The sequence below is a fragment of the Notothenia rossii genome (genome assembly GCF_949606895.1).
Source record: "Notothenia rossii genome assembly, chromosome: 8".
Classification (NCBI taxonomy): Eukaryota; Metazoa; Chordata; class Actinopteri; order Perciformes; family Nototheniidae; genus Notothenia; species Notothenia rossii.
The window spans coordinates 78794505-78817140 of record NC_136906.1 but is presented as its reverse complement, the minus strand read 5'-3'; the positions used below and the strand labels follow the sequence as shown (position 1 = coordinate 78817140).

At 42.4% G+C, this 22636-nt stretch overlaps 1 protein-coding gene across 1 annotated transcript in view; it reads right to left on the bottom strand.

Annotated features, from left to right (window-relative positions):
* Positions 1 to 4690: 4690 nt before the first annotated feature.
* LOC307016298 (uncharacterized protein) overlaps positions 4691 to 22636 on the bottom strand; it is a gene marked incomplete at its 3' end in the record, with an annotated part of 43947 nt that continues 26001 nt past the window's right edge. The window contains exons 3-9 of the mRNA XM_079645336.1: positions 22250 to 22519; positions 22055 to 22138; positions 7195 to 7320; positions 5690 to 5776; positions 5580 to 5608; positions 4895 to 4965; positions 4691 to 4823 (exon numbers count right to left, since the gene is read on the bottom strand). Of these exons, the coding sequence (XP_079501462.1) occupies positions 4691 to 4823; positions 4895 to 4965; positions 5580 to 5608; positions 5690 to 5776; positions 7195 to 7320; positions 22055 to 22138; positions 22250 to 22519 (800 nt within the window). The remainder of the gene's footprint in view (positions 4824 to 4894; positions 4966 to 5579; positions 5609 to 5689; positions 5777 to 7194; positions 7321 to 22054; positions 22139 to 22249; positions 22520 to 22636) is intronic.

The window sequence follows — 22636 nt, the reverse complement described above, 5'->3', positions numbered from 1 at the left end:
CTCATTCCACCCTCCCTTCATCCCTTCATCCCAACTTCCCTAAAATCCTTCTACCGTTCATCTCAGCATCCCTTCATCACTTCATCCCTACATCCCTTCATCTCTTCATCTTTTCATCACCTCATTCCACCCTCCCTAAGACCCTTCATCCCAACTTCCCTTCGACCCTCATCTCTCCCTTCCTACGTCTGTTCCCCCCTTTAACCCTCCTTGAATCTCTTATCTCATTCATTCTTCCCTTCATTGCTTTTTTCCTAAACCCATTGGAACCATCCATCATCCCTCCCTCCATCCATGTATCCATACATTCTTCAATTCCTTCTTCTATTCATCCTCCACCCCCTTCCCTACATCCCTTCATTGCTTCTTCTCTAAACCCCATGACCCTTCTTCTCTACATCTGTACATTCCTATCATCCCGTCATATATTCCTCCAGACATCCGTACATCAGTTTAATACTGCCTCCCTACTTTCCTTTATCCATCCATCCCTCCCTTCCTACATACCTTCATCCATACATCGTAGCATCTCTTCTTCCATTCAACATTCACCACTTCCCTTTCATCCCACCTTCCCTATATCCCTTTTGACCCTTTATCTCTCCCTTCCTTCATCTGTTCAGCTCTATCCCTTCGTCAATCAATCAATCAATGTTTATTTATATAGCCCAATATCACAAATGTTACATTTGTCTCAGTGGACTTCACAGTGTGTACAGAATATCAGTATGACAATACGACACCCTCTGTCCTTAGACCCTCACATCGTACAAGGAAACACTTCCAGAGAACACCCCACAGTTTAAAGGGGAACATGGGAGAAACCTCAGGGAGAGCAACAGAGGAGGGATCCCTCTCCCAGGACGGACAGACGTGCAATAGATGCCGTGTGTAAATCGAAGAGATAATACATTTACAACATAGGTAGACCAAATGTTTGGAAATGCATGTGTCTATAATAAGAAGATGAATCCACGAGGATGTCAGCAATCTTGTGGGAGCCATCAGGGAAGTAGTATGATGAGAGTCAGGCAGGACCGCAGAGACAGGTTCAGCCACGACTCGAAGTCCAGGACTCAGATCAGGACTCAGGACTCAGGATCCCGGCGTATATATGGACACAAAAAAGAGATTTTGGGGAAACTGGGTTAATCAGAACATGATAGTACACAGGTACAAACAGACAGAAAGACGGGGTAAGGTGCCCCCCCCCATACAGTCCAAGCCTATAGCAGCTAAACTAACGTGTCTACATACATGCACTCCCTTAGGGATAGGTTGAGGGAAAAGGGTAGCAAGTAAGAAGTAAACAGGTGGAGAGGCACACACAGGGAGAAAGGTCCCCATTGGAACCTGAATTGGTTAGAGGTAAGGAGTAGGTCTGTGGCTACGTTCCACACTCCCAGGCCGGGCTAGGCATTCTCTGCAACCTGTTACCCTCTAATAGAACCTCGAGAGGTCAGAGAGGGGAAATGTTTTGGATAAAGTTTTAAATATAAGATCTAAGTTTTAGGATTTAAGTGAAAGAGTAAGAAGTAAAATGTATAGGTGAAGAGGCACAACGTATCTACGTCAATGAACTCTTATTAGATTATTTTATTTTATCACTATAAGCTTTATCAAAAAGGAAGGTCTTAAGCGCACTCTTAAAAACGGATAGGCTGTCTGCCGCCCGAACACAAACTGGAAGCTGATTCCACAAATGTGGAGCTTGATAAGAAAAGGCTCTGGCTCCCATTGTACTTTTAGAGACTCTAGGAACAACCAACAACCGTGCATTCTTGGAACGCAATGCCCTAGTAGGACAGTAGGGTATAATGAGTTATTTAAGGTAAGATGTCGCCTGCCCATTAAGGGCTTTGTAGGCCAGAAGAAGAATTTTAAATTCTATCCTGTGTTCTATAGGGAGCCAGTGTAAGGCAGCCAGAACAGGAGTAATGTGGTCCCTTTTCCTAACTCTGGTTAGTACACGAGCTGCAGCATTTTGAATCAGCTGAAGCGACTTGACTGACTTCTTGGTACACCCTGATAATAAAGAGTTACAATAATCCAGCCTAGAAGTAACAAATGCATGGACTAGTTTCTCTGCATCGATTTGAGGCAAGATATACCTGATTTTGGCAATGTTGCGTAGATGGAAGTAGGCGGTCCCTCTCTCATAACGTTCGTTCATCTCAACACTCCCTGAACGTCTAATAGCGACGCTTGGTCAGGGTCCCGTGGCGTCCAGTTGTGACGCGCCGAGTCTCCTTCAGCTTCATAAAGGGACGCAAAGAGCTTTCAACTAATTGCAATGTATTCCCATACATTCCCATATTCCCATATCATGGAAGCACCGCATCCGTCTATGTCGGCGGCAGTTAAAGGCAATGTGAGCGTCCATTCCCATTGGATAACGGAGGATTTTACACCCGGAAGTAAGTATTCTCCTTACTGTCGATTGATTTTACAGTGATATCTGCACTACTCATCAACTCAAAAACACCAGATTATCTTTGTTAATTACACAACATTGATTGGTTTAAATTGTGTGCAATGCTTTTGTATTTTCCCCCTTCGATTCGGAGAAACAAATATTTTTTCGGAGTTTAGGATGGCTGACGACACTACACTACCCAGAATCCTCAGCTATCGTTTGGGACTACACCATGTGCTTTGCTTCACAAACCCCATGATTAGTCCTCAAGCTCTGTGATTGGATGTTGGAGTGGCAGTGCGCAAAGTTTACACGGAGCGTCAAACAGCACTTTGAAATGGAATGAAACCCATCAACGGCACACTATCCAAAACAGGAATCGAACGTGTCCTGTAAGAATATAATACATATGTATAATGTCGGTTAAAATAAGTGCTTCAACAAAGTTAACATTGCAGTGAAGTTGATTGTCAAGTTCCAAAACAAACCATGCAATATATTAGACTTTAAGTACTTTGTCAGGCTTAATATGTATCTGTAGATCCCCCCAAAGCTTTTTTCTTATTTAAAAGAAGACCTAAACTATTCTTTAATATTTAAATAAAGCCTTAGTAGTTTGTCTGTGTTGCACATCCTCGTATCAGGCAATAAACTGTTTTATTGTAGAGATCACTTACAGTATTTTCTTTATATTTTCTATTCTATATGTATATCATTGACCTTCTACTTTCCCACTATTTTGTATGTGCTCTTAATATTTAAATGTTTTCATCAAATATAACACATTCAAAAGTGCTTTACAAAAATGAAAGACATAAAGAAAAAGGCATTTTAAAACAAGCAACACAATCTACCTGCATTGCAATTACTCTAAACGTGTAATAACGTGCTTTAACCAGTAGGTGGTTTGGGTTAAAAAGCTGTCAAATTTACAGTGTTAACAAAATAAAATATACTGCTGTTTCTGGTTTAGTTTACGACGGGTATATTTTGTTATTGTTTTGATATTTGTAACACAAAAGTGATGGGAAAAACCCACAGCAACACAGAAAAGATGGTCTTAACATGACCCAGCGGTCTAGTAGTTAATAAAAAACAATAATATCAAAACAAATTATTACTTCTAACTTTATTGTGAAATTAAAACAGAACGGTAAAAGAATAGTTTCCGGTCTATTCTGAGCCCGATCTCTGTAGATAAATAAAGACCTAAGCCAGATGTGTAATATGATATATATTGTATAAAAATAAAAAAGCATTGCACACAATTTAAACCAATCAATGTTGTGTAATTAACAAAGATACTCTGGTGTTTTTGAGTTGATGAGTAGTGCAGATATCACTGTAAAATCAATCGACAGTAAGGAGAATACTTACTTCCGGGTGTAAAATCCTCCGTTATCCAATGGGAATGGACGCTCACATTGCCTTTAAGGGCAGCCGACATGGACCGATGCGGTGCTTCCCTGAGCGTCAAATACCGCCACCGATGGGAATACATTGCGATCAGTTGAAAGCTCTTTGCGTCCGTTTATCAAGCTGAAGGAGACTCCGCGCTTCACAACTGCACGCCTCGGGGACCCGGACCCAGCGTCGCTATTGGACGTTCAGGGAGTGAGACTGTGTTGCATTCACACATGAGAATGTTTGTGTTTGTGTCTGCAGAGATCTGCTTCACAGTGTGAGAGGACAGTAGAGACCTCCACATGTTGGGAGGATCTCTGCTGCCTCCTACTGGTGAGAAATAAAAGTGTTTGAAACTAAAACAGTTCTGAACAAGAACACCTTTAAAAGAGTTTACTTTCACCTGAGAACGTTTTTTATTTCCAACACAAAACTCCAAACACAGCTAAACATATTTCACTTAAAAGGTGTTACATGGAAATACATCTGCAGTCTGGTAAGGCTGTTAGGTAACTTCATTTGGTAAAATACAACACAATCAAATATACTAAAGAAAAAGCAATATTCCATTAAATGATATAACTAAACAACGGTTAATTAAACCAAGCAAGAATTAATTTAAAAAAAAACATTTTGCCCATGCTCTAATTATTAAGAATACAGTAAATCTCCAACATGTCTGAACCTTTTTCACAACCCACCTCTAGAGGGACTCACATGTTTTCATAAAGCTGCTGCTGTACTCTCACTTTGCTGCATTTAAGCCAAAGAAAGCAAAAACAAGGTTAATATAAATCTGATTAAACTCTGCTAGCTGTGCCCTAAAACTCTACATCTTTGATCCAAGCGATCATGCTATTGATTTAAACATTACATCGGTTTCTTTCTCTGTTTGTTGACGGTGGCGTAGAGGAGGCTGGGATCAGTGGAGGCAGCAGAGGAAGAGGAGGGAGCTCTCACAGTGCTGTAGGTCACTGCATCATCTTCATCATCATCATGAAGGCTGTAATATATGAGGAGGTGATGTTTGACAGCAGTGGACTCTGAGGGGAGTTGATGTTGTTGATCAGTCACACAGAGGCAGAAGGCTCTCCATCGTTTTCATAACCCACCTCATCTTCATCTTCATCTTCATCAATCTGCTCCTGTCAACATGGAACAAAGACATGGTGAAAACACAGATCAGAGCTGGACAGTAAGTACATTTACTCTTTAAGGTTTTGTATTTAAGAGAGAGAGTATTTACTTGAATAATTCCACTCGTCACGATCTGTCTGTGTTTTCCTGTTTTATTTTTATTTTCCTCAATATATTTCTTGACCAACTGGAAAACTGGGTGGGGCTTTCGGCAACAGTTCTACATTGGTTTGAATCCTACTTAAAGGACAGGTAACTACACATCTCAGTGGACAAAAAATGACATGTGGGGTTCCTCAGGGCTCTGTGTTGGGGCCTCTTCTCTTTAACACCTACATGCTACCACTGGCTGCATTTAATTGAATTGTAAGCATTATAAAGAGCTGTTGATTCAACTACTTGGTCATTTTGAAGCCTCCTTATTGAGAATTTATTTCATTGTGTTGCTGTTTTCTGTTATTTTGGTTAATGAACTGTTTAGCTTTTCTGAGATCATTTAATTTGGATACATACATATTCTGAATTAATCTTGTGTTGCATCTTCTTCTGCCTGTCATATATCCATTGTTAAAATTGGATAGCAAATAATACACACATTTAATTATGCAATGTTCAAACTCACCATGTTTTCTTCCGTCTGTGCTTTGCTCCCTGAAAAAAGGACAAAACAAGTTGATATTAGATTTCACCTTTATTTCTATATTTTTTATTTCATCTGTGAAAATCTCTCACCTTTAGCTCTTGTCCATATGTTGACTGTAACCACGGTGATGATGAGAGCCGCTAAACCCACAGACACCATGATGAGCCTCAAGCGACCTGGAAAAGAGACGTTAGAAGAGTTGGTACCACTTTACAATAAGACTACCCTTACAAAGGATTCATAAAGGATTTCTAATTAGGTTATGAATTAGGTTGTAAACACTTTATTAATCATTAAGAACCATTTATAAACCAGTTCTAACATAGTTTTCATACATCAACATATGCTCACTATTTGGCAAGATGACTAAGCCTTATATTGGCTACTTAGCGAGAAACAACTCAGTGAGCAACAGATACCAAGGATGCTGGCTGATGAAGGAGACAAAGTAAGCTAGGTAGCCAATATAAGACTTAGCAGTACAGATACATGTGGGCTCACTATTTGGCAAGCAACCGGTTACAGTTGCCCTGTTTATCTCATGTCTTATAAAAGCTTGTTAATGATTTATAAAGTGATCACAACCTAATTAATTCATTAATTACAAATTATTCGTAAACCCTTTATAAGGTAGTCTTATTGTAAAGTGGTACCGAAGAGTTAAATATAGTCAGAGGTTTTTATCTCTTTATCTCTCAAATCTGAATGAACAAAATGTCTCTTGGCTGTTTAATGCTTCCTCATCACCTTCACACAGGGACACATCCAGAACATACAGATACAAACACAACTTATTTATAATCCACTCAGTTCTTCTTTTTTATCTACATAACATGTTACCTTTATAAACTATGTTGGATTTGAGTCCACTCCTTATCACCTTCCAGAGCATCCAGGTGTGTATGTCCTGAATGTGTATCACCTTCCAGAGCATCCAGGTGTGTATGTCCTGAATGTGTATCACCTTCCAGTGCATCCAGGTGTGTATGTCCTGAATGTGTATCACCTTCCAGTGCATCCAGGTGTGTATGTCCTGAATGTGTATCACCTTCCAGTGCATCCAGGTGTGTATGTCCTGAATGTGTATCACCTTCCAGTGCATCCAGGTGTGTATGTCCTGAATGTGTATCACCTTGCAGTGCATCCTGGTGTGTTTGTCCTGAATGTGTATCACCTTCCAGTGCATCACGGTGTGTATGTCCTGAATGTGTATCACCTTCCAGTGCATCCAGGTGTGTATGTCCTGCATGTGTATCACCTTCCAGTGCATCCAGGTGTGTATGTCCTGAATGTGTATCACCTTCCAGTGCATCCTGGTGTGTATGTCCTGAATGTGTATCACCTTCCAGTGCATCCAGGTGTGTATGTCCTGCATGTGTATCACCTTCCAGTGCATCCAGGTGTGTATGTCCTGAATGTGTATCACCTTCCAGTGCATCCTGGTGTGTTTGTCCTGAATGTGTATCACCTTCCAGTGCATCCAGGTGTGTATGTCCTGAATGTGTATCACCTTCCAGTGCATCCAGTTGTGTATGTCCTGAATATGTGCAGGTCTTCTCTAACTGTGAATGTATATGCTCTGTTCTCTCTCTACCTTTGTTGTTGTCCTCTTGTTCTGTTTGATTGTCTTCAGATGCAGTGTTGGTCGTCTCTCCGGCTGCTCTCATTCTCACTGTTGTCCATGTTGTTGACACTGTAGTCACCTTCCCTGCGTCCTCACCTTAATGAATAAAATAACAACATGGTGTTCAGTTATAAAAACTAATGTAAACATCTCACATCACGACATAAAGATGTGACGCATCAGGATGAATGACTTTAAACAGATCATCATGTTCTCATCAGACACTTTACAAGTACATCACTTTAAACCTTACCTGAGTTCATGTTGTTTTTAGCTGCTGTTGTTGTTGTTGCTGGTGGTTTTTTGTCCTCACCTAAACAGATGAACACAACTTAACAAACTATTCCATTTTAAACATCCATAAAATAAACAAATATTGAAGTATTGTTTTTTACACCAGTAAGAGGTGACTTTAAACAGATCATCATGTTCTCACCTGAGGACTGAGGGCTGAAGGTCTGCACGTTGGCACCATCTCTTACTTCACATTTAAACAACTTAGACCTTGTTGTGTAACTAAAAAGAGAAGTCAGAAATGTCACAGAGGCAGAGCAGGAAGACTGTGATGTCTTTATCTCTCTGTGATCTTTATCCACATCTCGACCCAGAAGCAGCCACTTCACTGAGAGTCTACTTGCTACATATCTCCTCACAGAGCAGCTTAACGTCACCTCATCATTGCTCTGATGTTCAGTCACTGAAGATGGAGATATTGTGAGAGAAAAGACAACAAGAGTAACATTAACTTCATCACTGTAATCGTTATTATTTTAATGTTTTAGCATATTGTTTTAACAAGAGAGTTTGAAAACATTATGATGTAAATACTCACTGGTAACAACAGACAGATGAACCACAGAGTCTGAACCTAGATATTGTCCTGATCTGAACTGTCTGCAGAGGTAACGACCAGCATCCTCCTCTGTGACCTTCTTTATAACCAGAGAACATTTCTCTGTAACTCTCAGTCTGTCTGATTTAGCTTTGGCTTCTTTGTGAATCTGTCCGCCTTCAAACAGCGTCACTGAGCTTCTTGAATCACTGAAGATCCAGGTAGTACTCTCACACTTATCCTGATCATCTATCACATTGTCACAAGGCAAAGTGACTTCATCTCCAGGTCTGACGGTGAAGGAGTATTCTTTCCCATCTGCAGCTGTTGGGTAAAAAGCAGAAATAAATATAGACGTCATAAATGCTGACAGAATAATGATGTATTATATAAAAAGGTAAAGAGTTAGAGTTCTGGTTGATCTGTTTAATGAATCTTTTAACAACACATTAAAACCAGAGTTAATTACAGATCCACATCACGAACTGAAGTGTTCATAGTGAGTGTGACGATCACTTTAAAGAATATTGCTATGTGGGTTTTAGTGAGCAAGAGTTCACTAAAGTCACCACGTTACAAACACAACTCATCACTCTCAGTTAAAGGAACAGTACGTAGTAAAGTACCGTTAGTGATATTAAAGCTGTTTTATTTCATGTACTTGGTAAATGGTGAATGGACTGTATTTATAAAGCTCTTTATCCAGTCTCTCACCCCCTCAAAGAGCTTTACATACAACAAGTCACCCATTCACACCCAGTTCATACAGAGCAATGTGCCCCTTGCTCACTGAAGGGCTTAGAGACATTTCCCTCTCATCATTATGGTTTGAATGTTTGTCTTATTACTAAAAGGCTTTAGAGGAAACTCTTAACTATTTATTTTAGTGAGTCACACTACGCTTTAAAAGATGTTAGTTTAAGCCTCACTTATTTGCTGTCGGATATGACGTGCATGTCTTTATGTCTGTATGTCTATATATGTCATGGCGTTGGTTCACAGCTGAGGGTGTGATTAGACAGGAAGCGGTAGAGTCTTTTAACCGTGTTGTTTTTGTTCTTTTTTGATACGGAGAACTTTTAGTTACTTTGAAGCGAGGAAGTTTGTCTTCATGTTTGTATGTCGCCTTGATCAAAGAATAAACCTGATGTGATTCAACGCTACAACGATCTCTGCAAAGTTAGTTATGAAGCAAAGAGAGGCGCGTCATAACCCACACCCCGATAGAGGAAAGTGGATATTAAATGTAGAAACGGATTCAAACTCCACGACAGAAGGTATCATTCACACACCGTTCCCCATTGGGAGAGACTTGGGGTTCAGCATCTTGCCCAAGGATACATCGATTTCAATTGAGAGACGCCCTCACTAGCTTTCACTAACAGTCGTAAACAGTGTGTGTTCTCTGCATCCTCACCTGGAAAGTGGAGCAGCAGCATCAGGAATGAAGAAATCATGATCCTTCTGAATTCAGACATCGTGCTTCTCTCTCGGTCTCTGGCTCTCGACTGTCGGAGTCTCTCCCCGGCTGCTTCTTTATTTCTCTTCTGAGAACCGGACGAGAAGTGTTTCCGTGAGAATGTGGTTAACAGCAGCAGCAGAGCTCTGGAGGTTCCTCTGATGCAGGTAGGTGCTTAAAGCAATACCGTGCAGAGAATATACATATAGCATTATATATTCTGTAGTTGTTTCTGTATTATTACTATTATGAATTATTCGTTTCCATAAATACTTTCAGTATGTTTTTTTAATATCATTTTAATCAGAAAACAGACTTGCTAATGGCGTTTGAATGCACACACAGTGGTCTGAGGCCTGGTGGTTTTTCTATGAATTGTACCTCTGAGAACCAAGAGGTGTTGTTGTGGTTGTGGTAGCAGCAGCAGCAGAGCTCTGCAGGTCTAAACCACTGATGTTGACCAGATACAAAACAGAGACATGAGTAATGGAAACAGTAACTATTGTCTAAATGAACTCTAATGAAGTTTAATTAATAACTTTTTAACACTTGTACCCGCATGTTGTTCTGCAAAAAAGAGTTATTGTCATGCTCTGCACACTAAACTTATGAATATTCGGTCCCATTAAGATGTACAAAAAGAGCTCATGTGCATCCAACATGAATATTTCTTATGAAGCAGAGCGACAACTCAACCACACCTCTGATTAACTGCTGAGCTACTGTTACCCGGTCAACACAAGCAGCCTCATTCACTCATTCATCTCTTTTTTCATGACCCACCTCCCTTTTCCTTCCATTCGTCCATTCCTCTTCCTACCTCATCCTTACCCACATCCCTAAATCCCTTCACCACGACCTACTTACATCCCTTTAACCCTCATTATCTCTTTATCCGTCTTCCTACATCTCTTCCTAACCCTAACCCTATTTACAGGCAATGGTCGTCCACTCTCGGGAGACGACCGACAGTGGTGCGCTTAACCAAAGTGACAGACCTAATTTTACCCAGGGAAAAGTGGTGAAAATGAGAAAATGTATCCGAAAATAGTGCCTCATAATGCGGGCATGTGGACAGTAGCCAGAGACTCACAGGCACACACACATGCAGAGATCCAGGGGGCGGAGCACATGGCTTTTTTTACCCAGAAATAAGTCTCTGAGAGGCAGGGAGACTCAGAGGACAGGCTGCGTCACCTCACTTTGTAACCCAGGAAAGGAGCAGGAATCCTGGCTGCGTGAGTGGTAAAAGCGCATTAAGCTGTTTTAATGCGACAGCCGCTGATGCGCACGGAAGTCGGTCCGTTTCGTTAACATTCGGATAGCCAAATGGACAAGCCTGATTAAAGCATATGCAGGACCCCAGTGAGCTCCAGACTATGTGCATTGTGTTAAGGAACCATATTAATGATAGCATCAATCATTTAAATGCAAAAATAACGATTACAAATCATTTTTAGGGGGAAAACGGTGGATCTGTCCATTTCGTTAACAATCTGATAGCCAAATGGACGGAAATCCGTCCGTTTCGTTAACATTTGAATAGCCAAATGGACAAGCAAAAACGGCAGAGTCGCTGCTCTCAGGGCCCCAGGCTCACAGGCACACACACATGCAGAGGTTCAGGAGCAGGAATCCTGGGTACGTGAGTGTTAAAAGTGCATTAAACTGTTTTAATCCGACAGCCGCAGGTGCTGACGGAAAGCAGGCGGAACAAATGGATTATTTTACCCAGGAATAAATGTTTGCAAGGCGGGGAAAGTGTTCCTGCAGCCCCTCCATAACGGTAATAATGATTAGAAATGATTTCCAAGGCAGAAAGCGGTTTTTAAATGTGGAAAAAACTATTTTAAACTGTTTAAAAAGCACAAAGTGATTTGAGTGCAGTTCTCATGTTTCCCCACAGGAGGGCGCATCATCCCAGGGTGCACAGTGCATTAACAGTAAAAAATACAACAAAAACAGGGCAAATCAATGGATTTAAAGTGCAGGGAAGCTCCGCACCACACACAGGTACATTCCTAAATCCCCATCATGGTGACCACGGTGATTTAAACTAGTTTCTGCGGGGAAAAGAGTGCTAAAAATCTGATTAAAGCCTGCTAACAGTGTGGTAAAAGTCTGATTGTTTCAGAGACCCATAATGCAGGGTCGGGCCGGGTCAGTACTTGGATGGGAGACCGCCTGGGAATACCCGGTGCTGTAAGCTTTATTTAAATACAGGTACATCCATGGTGATAAGATAAGATTTATACCCTAAAATAGCATGCTAAGCGTGGGTGTATTAGTTTCAAAGCATGCACACTCTGCTCATGTCAGACTTCCATGAAATAGACCGGGAAAAGCACCTCTCTGTGGCTGCTCACAGACCCCCGAAGTAGCTCCAGCTCGGCTTCCTGATAGGGACAAACAGGTTTTTTCACACCTCCAGGAGAGGGACCGGGAAAAGCACCTCTCTTGGGCACCTCACAGAGCCCCAAAGGACGGCCTAATGACCTCCAGCCTCTCTCCCTCACATGGAGCTCAGGTTATTTCATACCTCCAGTAGAGGGACCGGGAAAACAACCTCTCTGTAGCCCCTCACAGAGCCCCAAAGGACGGACTAAGGACCTCCGGCAACAGTGGCACTTCCATAACCTTGTGCACTGTGAGTCCCCGGGCCCCCGGACTTAAGCACTCCACTCCCCCACGGACTAAATCCAGATGATCACACCCTACAGAACCTCATGCCCCTGGTAACCCTAAAGGGGGTGGATCTTGCGGTGCTTTACCGTCCGCACAGCGGCATCCATATTCTGCCATATTCATGGCACCACCACCTGCGTGCGCATCACCGCATTTTACAAGCCAGGGAAGGTGTCTGAATCATGGGTAAACATTGTTTAAATAGTCTGATACCTGGCACTGTATTTGCCCCTGGGAACCTTCAAGGTTATACTAATGTTTTATTATTTGTTTAATTATCACACGATTTTTACAAAAACAGTATACACAATATACATAATAAACATAATAAACATAATAAAAACATGATTAGCGGGGGCCTGGGGGCCATATTAGCCGTCTAACTTGTATGGTGCACCGGGGAAAAAAGGTTGAGTCCACTGCCCCTGTCCCCTCATCAGGAGTATCAACCGGCCCTGAAGAAGAGGTATCGCTGCTCTCCACCCTGAGCCCTCTTCGGAGGTAGCTGACGATGGTAGACCTCCTTCTGATGATGCTGCTGCAGCTGCTGCCGCCCTGAACATGGAGCGGATCTTCAATCCCTCCTTTATTCGAGGCGTATTCGCGTAGAAACGGTCTGCAGTGCTTACGTCATGACACATAAACCTAGCGAGAATCGACCTGCTTTCTGGATCTTGGTGATGCTTGATATTGTCAGCAAGGGCAGTGCGCAGGATTGTGAAGGTGACGGCTGTTTCTAGCCCAGCATCAGCCCAAGCCCTCTTCAAGTGAGCGTTCAGGTTCTTGGAAGCGTGCTTCCCCGATGTGAAAAGAAATAATTCATTCAGAGGACCCGACAAGCCCTCTTTTACCCCCATCCACCGCATGACCCAGCTAAACTCCTTTACTGTAAGCACCAGCTGTGCTTCGCCAAATGTCTTGGCAGTCTTGTGATCCTGCACGTGGATGATGTAGCCCTCAGCAGTGCCCCTTCTGTCCGCCTCAAAGACCTCCGTGTTGGTCATGTTTGCGTACACACCCGGACGGTGGCCATACAGGAGGCTCCAATGGAGGGTTAGATAGCCATATAGCAGGTACTGGGTGATTGAGGTCGGATTGCTAGCCATCAGGTCAAGGAGATCAGGGATGCGCTTCTCAGCGGCCGCCATGGCGGCGAGAAGCTCCGCCTGGCTTGGCAGACGATCCAGCTTGTTCCTCTTCACCTTAAACTGGTGGACAGTGACAGACTTTTTCAAGTCGTTCACGTTGGCTGTCACCTCTCTGATGATGTGGGTCATATCAGACTGGGTGAGCCTGCACCCCCGGAGCTTTGACGCAGACAAGTACCTCAGGAAATGGTTCACAGTCTTCAGGAACAACAGCGATGTTGTGACTGCCCGGCCCGACTTTGAAATATACTCGCTCCAGCCACGGACCCTCTTTGTGTCTTTTAGAAACAGCCAGTCTAACAGCCGGTCAACACCATGGGCCATGAATACTAGGAAGTTCTTTATCCGGCTGACATTGGACATACAATTCTCTTTCCGTTTTACTGTCGGTGCGACACCCTCACAATGACCTCTGTATATCTGAATGTACGTCTCCATGCTTTTAGGCAACGTGATTTCACGCATGGTATTCCCCCGTCCCTTCCCAGTGGACCAGTGATTTGGGGGAGAGGGCCAGTCCTTAGCCAGATTAGCTTTCAGCTTATTGGAGACAGACGCACGGGTCTTCTGGCATACAGGGGTCTCACTACCGGAGGCTTCTGCTGACCGCATGACAGTCTTCACCGGGGTCTCACTACCGGAGGCTTCTGGGGAGGGTCTTCACCTCATCAATAAGGGCATCCTTCTGAGCCCTCAATGGAACCTCCAGGATTTGTGGAATAAGCTCCATAAACAAAGTCATCCAAAAATGTCACTTTTATAGCCCAAAGATATATAATACAAATACATTCAAATAGTAAAAGGTACAATTGTGCTCCGCATTACCCGGAATTTGATTTATATAGCCCCAAATAAATGATTAAAAATCATTTTCGTGGGGAAAAGTGTTAAAACGCCTGATTAAAGCATGTGCATTGTGTTAAGGGACCATGTGAATGATAACATCCATCATTTGAACGCAAAGGCCACGATTAAAAATCATTTTTAGGGGGAAAACGGTGGGTCCGTCCGTTTCGTTAACAGACTGATGGACAAGCCTGATTAAAGCATAATGCAGGACCCCAGTGAGCTCCAGACTATGTGCATTGTGTTAAGGGACCATTTGAGTGATAGCACCCATCATTTAAACGCAAAGGCCACCATTAAAAATCACTTTTAGGGGGAAAACGGTGGCTCTGTCGGTTTCGTTAACAAACTGATAGGCAAATGGACAAGCGGGTAAAAACGGCCGAGTCGCTGCTCCAGGCTATGTGCATTGTGTTAGGGGGCCATGTGAATGATAACATCCATCATTTGAATGCAAAGGCCACGATTAAAAATCATTTTTAGGGGGAAAACGGTGCTTCCGTCCGTTTCGTTAACAAACTCATGGACAAGCCTGATTAAAGCATAATGCAGGATCCCAGTGAGCTCCAGACTGTGTGCATTGTGTTAAGGAACCCTATGAAAGGTGTACATGAGTGTATACACGTTTTAAATAGTAGGATACCTCCAGGGCGCATCACCACATTTTACAAGCCAGGGAAGGTGCATGGATCCTGGGTAAACATAGATTAAGTGTTTTTAAATGTGTGGAACAGTGGTTTGTCAATTTCAAAACTCTCCTGTCATTGACCGGAGAAATTGGGTCGATGTTGAATTCAATCTGGCCATTAATATTCCAGTGAGACGAAGTACGTACATTGACCGGAGTGATCCCATGTTAATTTTGTCCAAAAACCGGAGCATTTCCTAGCCCTACTTAGAGGCAATGGACGTCCACTCTCGGGAGACGTCCGACAGTGGTGCGGTTACCCAAAGTGACAGACCTAATTCCCCTTGCATTCCTCCAGAGTCAAAATGTGTCAGAGTAATTTTTTTGAGAACCAGTGAAAAGGGGTGAAAATTAGAAAATGTATCCCAAAATAGTGCCTCACAACGCGGGTAGAGTCCCCTGTCAACTCCCCTTGCATTCCTCCAGAGTCACATTTGGAGTGAGAACCAGGAGAAAGGTGTGAAAATGAACAAAAAGTATCCAAAAATAGTGCATCCTAGATGTTGCAGAGTGAGTGAGGCTTATGAGGTTGACTCTGGCCAATCACCACATGTGGTGATTCTGTCACCACATGTGTTGATGCATCTTATGATGGCCAATTGGCCAATTTGGCTGCTCCAAGATCCCCAAAAGACAGACTAACACCTCCAGCATGTGTCCCTAACATGGGCACTCATTTCACACCTCCAGGAGAGAGAACGGGAAAAGCCCTTCTCTTTGGCGGCTCACAGACCCCCAAAGGACGGACTAAACACCTTCAGCATGTCTCCCTCACATCGGCACACCAGTCCCCGGGCACCCCGGACTTAAGCACTCCCCCACGGACTAAACCCAGATGATCACACCCTCCAGAACCTCATGCCCATGGTAACCCTAAAAGGGGGATGGATTTTCCGGTGCTTTACCGTCCGCCCATCGGCATCCATATTCTGCCTTCTTCACGGCACCACCACCCCCTTCCTGTGGAGGATGTTCTCATGCCCCTGGTAACACTTAAAGGTGGTGGATTTTGTGGTGTCAAAATCCAGGTCATGGAGCAACTGCAGGGCCACACTATGCTTCAGCCTTGCCATGACCTGATGTGCCTCATCTCGGGAGAACTCAGGGTGGTCATGAGTTAAGTGATGGTCTAGTCTCTTCCCAGCATACAAGAACCCTGTGATGGGGCAGGGTTTGGTCCGAACATTTATTCTGCCACTGGCCATTTTAAGAAAGATGCCTCTTTCCTCCAGGTTCCGCACTGCATGTTTGTGCTTAAGGTGCTTGTTCAAAGCCAGATAGCAGAGTTTGCACACCGGGCATTCGGACAACATCCTTACTAAAACAGACACAATGAATTGTATTTAAATTGTTTTCTATTTCTCCGTTTATATGCGTCAGCGTAATCGGTGATTGCAACCATGGGTCCGATGCTTCAATGCATGGTACACGGACCAAGGGAGGACTCTGGTTACCACCGGGTTAAATGGTCCCACCCCCGCACCAACGTGGGGCTGGTGATGGCAACATTGGGGCCGATGCATCAATTCATGGTGCCCCGACCATGAGAGGGTTTGGGGTGCCCCGGAACCAGGCAGTACCCCAGCAGGAAACACGTTTTATGGTCAAAGGAGGAAAGAGTGATAGAACCGGGGTAAAGCAAAGAAAGTGTCCGACAAATAGTGACTTGTGAGGCGGCCAGAGAGTCTGTCATCTCTCGGTCCTATCCTCCAGGCAATGTATTTCAATTCATCCATAGAAAAGGGGTGAAAATGAAAAAATGTATCCGAAAATAGGGCCTCATAATGCGGGTAGAGTCCCCGGCCAACTCCTCTTACATACCTCCAGAGACCAGTTCAAAAACTTAAAGTTTGGTAAGAACCATGCTGGGGGGTCTCCGGGCAACAAATGTATCAGAGCCAGAGTGCACATGGAGTGGATACATTCCTCCATGAAATCAGACACCCGTTTTTTTTCTGAGTCCTCTCAAAAACCGGGTTTCCGATTTCGTGCAGACAGTAGTCTGAAATTGATGAATGCATTTTTTTGACTGAGTAGGGGAGGCTTGGCTTGCCCTCTCCGTTTTAAGTTGCAACGGGGGAGTGGAAAAGTTTCCGGGGCTTAGGCCCGAAGCGCCGAAGGGTTGAGCTTTGTTGAGCCCCTTCTCCGTTGGCACTTAGTCATTTTTTTGAGAATGTTTTTAAAACTTCATTTTTTATTATTTTAAGATATAATTGACCGTTTTCTTTAATTTTTTCTTCTTTCCACGTGTGGGGGCATGGCAGGCCGCCTATGAGCTCCCAAATTCGGCCTGGAACCTCCAGGATTTGTGGGATAAGCTCCATAAACTGACAAAGTCACCCAGAAATGTCACTTTTATAGCCAAAACATATATAATACAAATACATTTAAATAGTAAAAGGTACAATTGTGCTCCGAATTACCCGGAATTTGATTTATATAGCCCCATGATGGTGAATACAAATCATTTTCATTTTGATCTGCAGACTTTGTGCATTGTGTTGGGGAACCATATTAATGATAAAATGAATCATTTAAATGAAAAAATAATGATTAAAAATCATTTTTAGGCGGACAACTGTGGAGAGGAGCCTGAAAATGACTCTCCAGCACACCGGAAAAGCAGTCTGCGAGACCCACAGAGCGCACCCAGAGGACAGGCTGCTTCATCTCACTTTATTACCCAGGAAAGGAGTTTGAATCATGGGTACATGAGTGTTAAAAGTGCATTAAACTGTTTTAATTCAACACCCGCTGTTATGGACAGAAATCTGTCCATTTCGTCCACATTTGACTCACAAAATGGACAGAAATCCATTTCGTCCACATTTGACTCACGAAATGTACAAGAAGGTAAAAACAGCAGAGTCCCTGCTGTTAGGGTCTCAGACTCACAGGCACACATGCAGAGATCCAGGGTGATGCACATGGCTTTTCTACCCAGCAATAAGTCTCTGAAACCTGGGGAAAAGTGGTGTGAATAGAGGCAGAGCGCAGCCAGAAAGGAGCAGGCTGCGAGACCCACAGAGAGCGCACCCAGAGGACAGGCTGCTTCATCTCACTTTATTACCCAGGAAAGGAGCTCGAATCCTGGGTACATGAGTGTTAAAAGTGCATTAAACTGTTTCAATTCAACAGCCGGCGCTTCAAAAGTGATTGAATCCTGGGTATACATGTTTTAAATAGTCTGATACATCCAGGGTGCATCACCACATTTTACAAGCCAGGGAAGGTGCCTGAATCCTGGGTAAACATTGTTTCATTGTTTAAGTGTTTTTAAATGTGTGGAACAGTGTTTTGTCACTTTCATAACTCTCCCGCCATTGACCGGAGAAATTGGGTCGATGTTGTATTCAATCTGACCGTTAATATTCCAGTGAGACAATGTACGTACAATGATCGGAGTGATCCCATGTTAATTTTGTCCCAAAACCGGAGCATTCCCTCACCCTATATCCCTGTATACATTTCCGATTGGAGACCCCCGAAACGTTTTTTTTTCATAATGGAATGCAGTTGGAGGTCAACCAATCACAGAGCTTGAGCACTAATCACGGGGTTTGCCGAGCAAAGCGGAACGATAGCTGAGGATTCTGGGTAGTTTAGTGTCTTCGGCCATCCTAAACTCTGAAAAAATATTTGTTTCTCCGAATCGAAGGGAGAAAATACAAAAGCATTGTACACAATTTAAACCATTCAATGTTGTTTAATTAACAAAGATACTCTGGTGTTTTTGAGTTGATGAGTAGTGCAGATATCACTGTCAAATCAATCTACAGTAAGGAGAATACTTACTTCCGGGTGTAAAATCCTCCGTTATCCAATGGGAATGGACGTTCACATTGCCTTTAACTGCAGCCGACATGGACCGATGTGGTGCTTCCCTGAGCGTCAAATACCGCCGCCGATGGGAATACATTGCAATCAGTTGAAAGCTCTTTGCGTCCGTTTATGAAGCTGAAGGAGACTCGGCGCGTCACAACTGCACGCTAAAGGACCCTGACCAAACGTCACTCCTGGACGTTCAGGGAGTGAGACTGTGTTGCATTCACACATGTGTGAGTGTTTGTGTTTGTGTCTGCAGAGATCTGCTTCTCAGTGTGAGAGGACAGTAGAGACCTCCACATGTTGGGAGGATCTCTGCTGCCTCCTACTGGTGAGAAATAAAAGTGTTTGAAACTAAAGACAGCTGAACAAGAACTTCTTTAAAAGAGTTTATTTTCACCTGAGAACGTTTTTTATTTCCAACACAAAACTCCAAACACAGCTAAACATATTTCACTGAAAAGGTGTTACATGGAAATACATCTGCAGTCTGGTAAGGCTGTTAGGTAACTTCCTTTGGTAAAATACAACACAATCAAATATACAAAAGAAAATGCAATATTCCATTAAATGATATAACTAAATAACGGTTAATTAAACCAAGCAAGAATTTATTTTTAAAAAACATTTTGCCCATGCTCTAATTATTAAGAACACAGTAAATCTCCAACATGTCTGAACCTTTTTCACAACCCACCTCTAGAGGGACTCACATGTTTTCATAAAGCTGCTGCTGTACTCTCACTTTGCTGCATTTAAGCCAAAGAAAGCAAAAACAAGGTTAATATAAATCTGATTAAACTCTGCTAGCTGTGCCCTTAAACTCTACATCTTTGATCCAAGCGATCATGCTATTGATTTAAACATTACATCGGTTTCTTTCTTGGTTTGTTGACGGTGGCGTAGAGGAGGCTGGAATCAGTGGAGGCAGCAGAGGAAGAGGAGGGAGCTCCCACAGTGCTGTAGGTCACTGCATCATCTTCATCATCATCATGAAGGCTGTAACATATGAGGAGGTGATGTTTGACAGCAGTGGACTCTGAGGGGAGTTGATGTTGTTGATCAGTCACACAGAGGGAGAAGGCTCTCCATCGTTTTCATAGTCCACCTCATCTTCATCTTCATCTTCATCAATCTGCTCCTGTCAACATGGAACAAAGACATGGTGGAAACACAGATCAGAGCTGGAAAGTAAGTACATTTACTCTTTAAGGTTTTGCATTTAAGAGAGAGAGTATTTACTTGAATAATTCCACTCGTCACGATCTGTCTGTGTTTTCCTGTTTTATTTTTATTTTCCACAATATATTTCTTAACCAACTGGAAAACTGGGTGGGGCTTTCGGCAACAGTTCTACATTGGTTTGAATCCTACTTAAAGGACAGGTAACTACACATCTCAGTGGACAAATATGACATGTGGGGTTCCTCAGGGCTCTGTCTTCGGGCCTTGTCTCTTTAACATCAACATGCTACCACTGGCTGCATTTAATTGAATTGTAAGCATTATAAAGAGCTGTTGATTCAACTACTTGGTCACTTTGAAGCCTCCTTATTGAGCATTTATTTCATTGTGTTGCTGTTTTCTGTTATTTTGGTTAATTAACTGTTTAGCTTTTCTGAGATCATTTAATTTGGATACATAATTATTCTAAATTAATCTTGTGTTGCATCTTCTTCTGCCTGTCATATATCCATTGTTAAAATTGGAGAGCAAATAATACACACATTTAATTATGCAATGTTCAAACTCACCATGTTTTCTTCCGTCTGTGCTTTGCTCCCTGAAAAAAGGACAAAACAAGTTGATATTAGATTTCACCTTTATTTCTATATTTTTTATTTCATCTGTGAAAATCTCTCACCTTTAGCTCTTGTCCATATGTTGACTGTAACCACGGTGATGATGAGAGCCGCGAAACCCACAGACACCATGATGAGCCTCAAGCGACCTGGAAAAGAGAAGTTAGAAGAGTTGGTACCACTTTACAATAAGACTAGCCTTACAAAGGATTCATAAAGGGTTTCTAATTAGGTTATGAATTAGGTTGTAAACACTTTATTAATCATTAAGAACCATTTATAAACCAGTTCTAACATAGTTTTCATACGTCAACACAGGCTCACTATTTGGCAAGATGACTAAGCCTTATATTGGCTACTTAGCGAGAATCAACTCAGTGAGCAACAGATACCAAGGATGCTGGCTGATGAAGGAGACGAAGTAAGCTAGGTAGCCAATATAAGGCTTAGCAGTACAGATACATGTGGGCTCACTATTTGGCAAGCAACCGGCCACAGTTGCCCTGTTTATCTCATGTCTTATAAAAGCTTGTTAATGATTTATAAAGTGTTCACAACCTAATTAATAAATTAATTACAAATTATTCGTAAACCCTTTATAAGGTAGTCTTATTGTAAAGTGGTACCGAAGAGTTAAATATAGTCAGAGGTTTTTATCTCTTTATCTCTCAAATCTGAATGAACAAAATGTCTTTTGGCTGTTCAATGCTTCCTCATCACCTTCACACAGGGACACATACAGAACATACAGATACAAACACAACTTATTTATAATCCACTCAGTTCTTCTTTTTTATCTACATAACATGTTACCTTTATAAACTATGTTGGATTTGAGTCCACTCCTTATCACCTTCCAGTGCATCCAGGTGTGTATGTCCTGAATGTGTATCACCTTCCAGTGCATCCAGGTGTGTATGTCCTGCATGTGTATCACCTTCCAGTGCATCCAGGTGTGTATGTCCTGCATGTGTATCACCTTCCAGTACATCCAGGTGTGTATGTCCTGAATGTGTATCACCTTCCAGTGCATCCAGGTGTGTATGTCCTGAATGTGTATCACCTTCCAGTGCATCCAGGTGTGTATGTCCTGAATGTGTATCACCTTCCAGTGCATCCAGGTGTGTATGTCCTGAATGTGTATCACCTTCCAGTGCATCCAGGTGTGTATGTCCTGAATGTGTGCAGGTCTTCTCTAACTGTGAATGTATATTCTCTGTTCTCTCTCTACCTTTTTGTTCTGTTTGATTGTTTTCAGATGCAGTGTTGGTCGTCTCTCCGGCTGCTCTCATTCTCACTGTTGTCCATGTTGTTGACACTGTAGTCACCTTCCCTGCATCCTCACCTTAATGAATAAAATAACAACATGCTGTACAGTTATAAAAACTAATGTAATCATCTCACATCTCAACATGAAGATGTGACATATCAGGATGAATGATTTTAAAGAGCTCATCATATTCTCACCTGAGGACTGAAGAGAAACAGCTGAGGTTCTGTCCTGTGACCATCAGACACTTTACAAGTAAATCAAGTTAAACTTACCTGAGTTCATGTTGTTTTGAGCTGTTGTTGTTGTTGTTGTTGTTGCTATTGTTGCTTTGGTTTTTGCTGGTTTTCTTTTCCTACCTAAACAGATTAAACAAACTATTTATTCTGAAACTTCCATAAAATAACAGAAATTGTACGTCATGTTCATCAACAGTTAAAAGTAACTTAGACAACTCATCGTGTTCTCACCTGAGGACTGAGGACTGAAGGGAAACAGATGAACTTCTCTCGTGTCATCATCAGTTACATGACATTTAAACTTAGACCTTGATGTGTTACTAAAATGAGAAGTCAGAAATGTCACAGAGGCAGAGCAGGAAGACGTTGATGACGTAATCTCACTGTTTTCTTTATCCACATCTCGACCCTGAAGCAGCCACTTCGCTGTGTCTCTACACTCTCCATACTTTGACACAGAGCAGTGTAACGTCACCTTTCCATTATTTTTCTGTTCAGTCACTGAAGACGGAGAAATTGTGAGAGAAAGACAACACAAATACAACTTTATAACTGTTATCATAATTATTGTTGTGTTTCAGTATTTTGTTTTCTCAACACACTTTAAAAAACGTATGA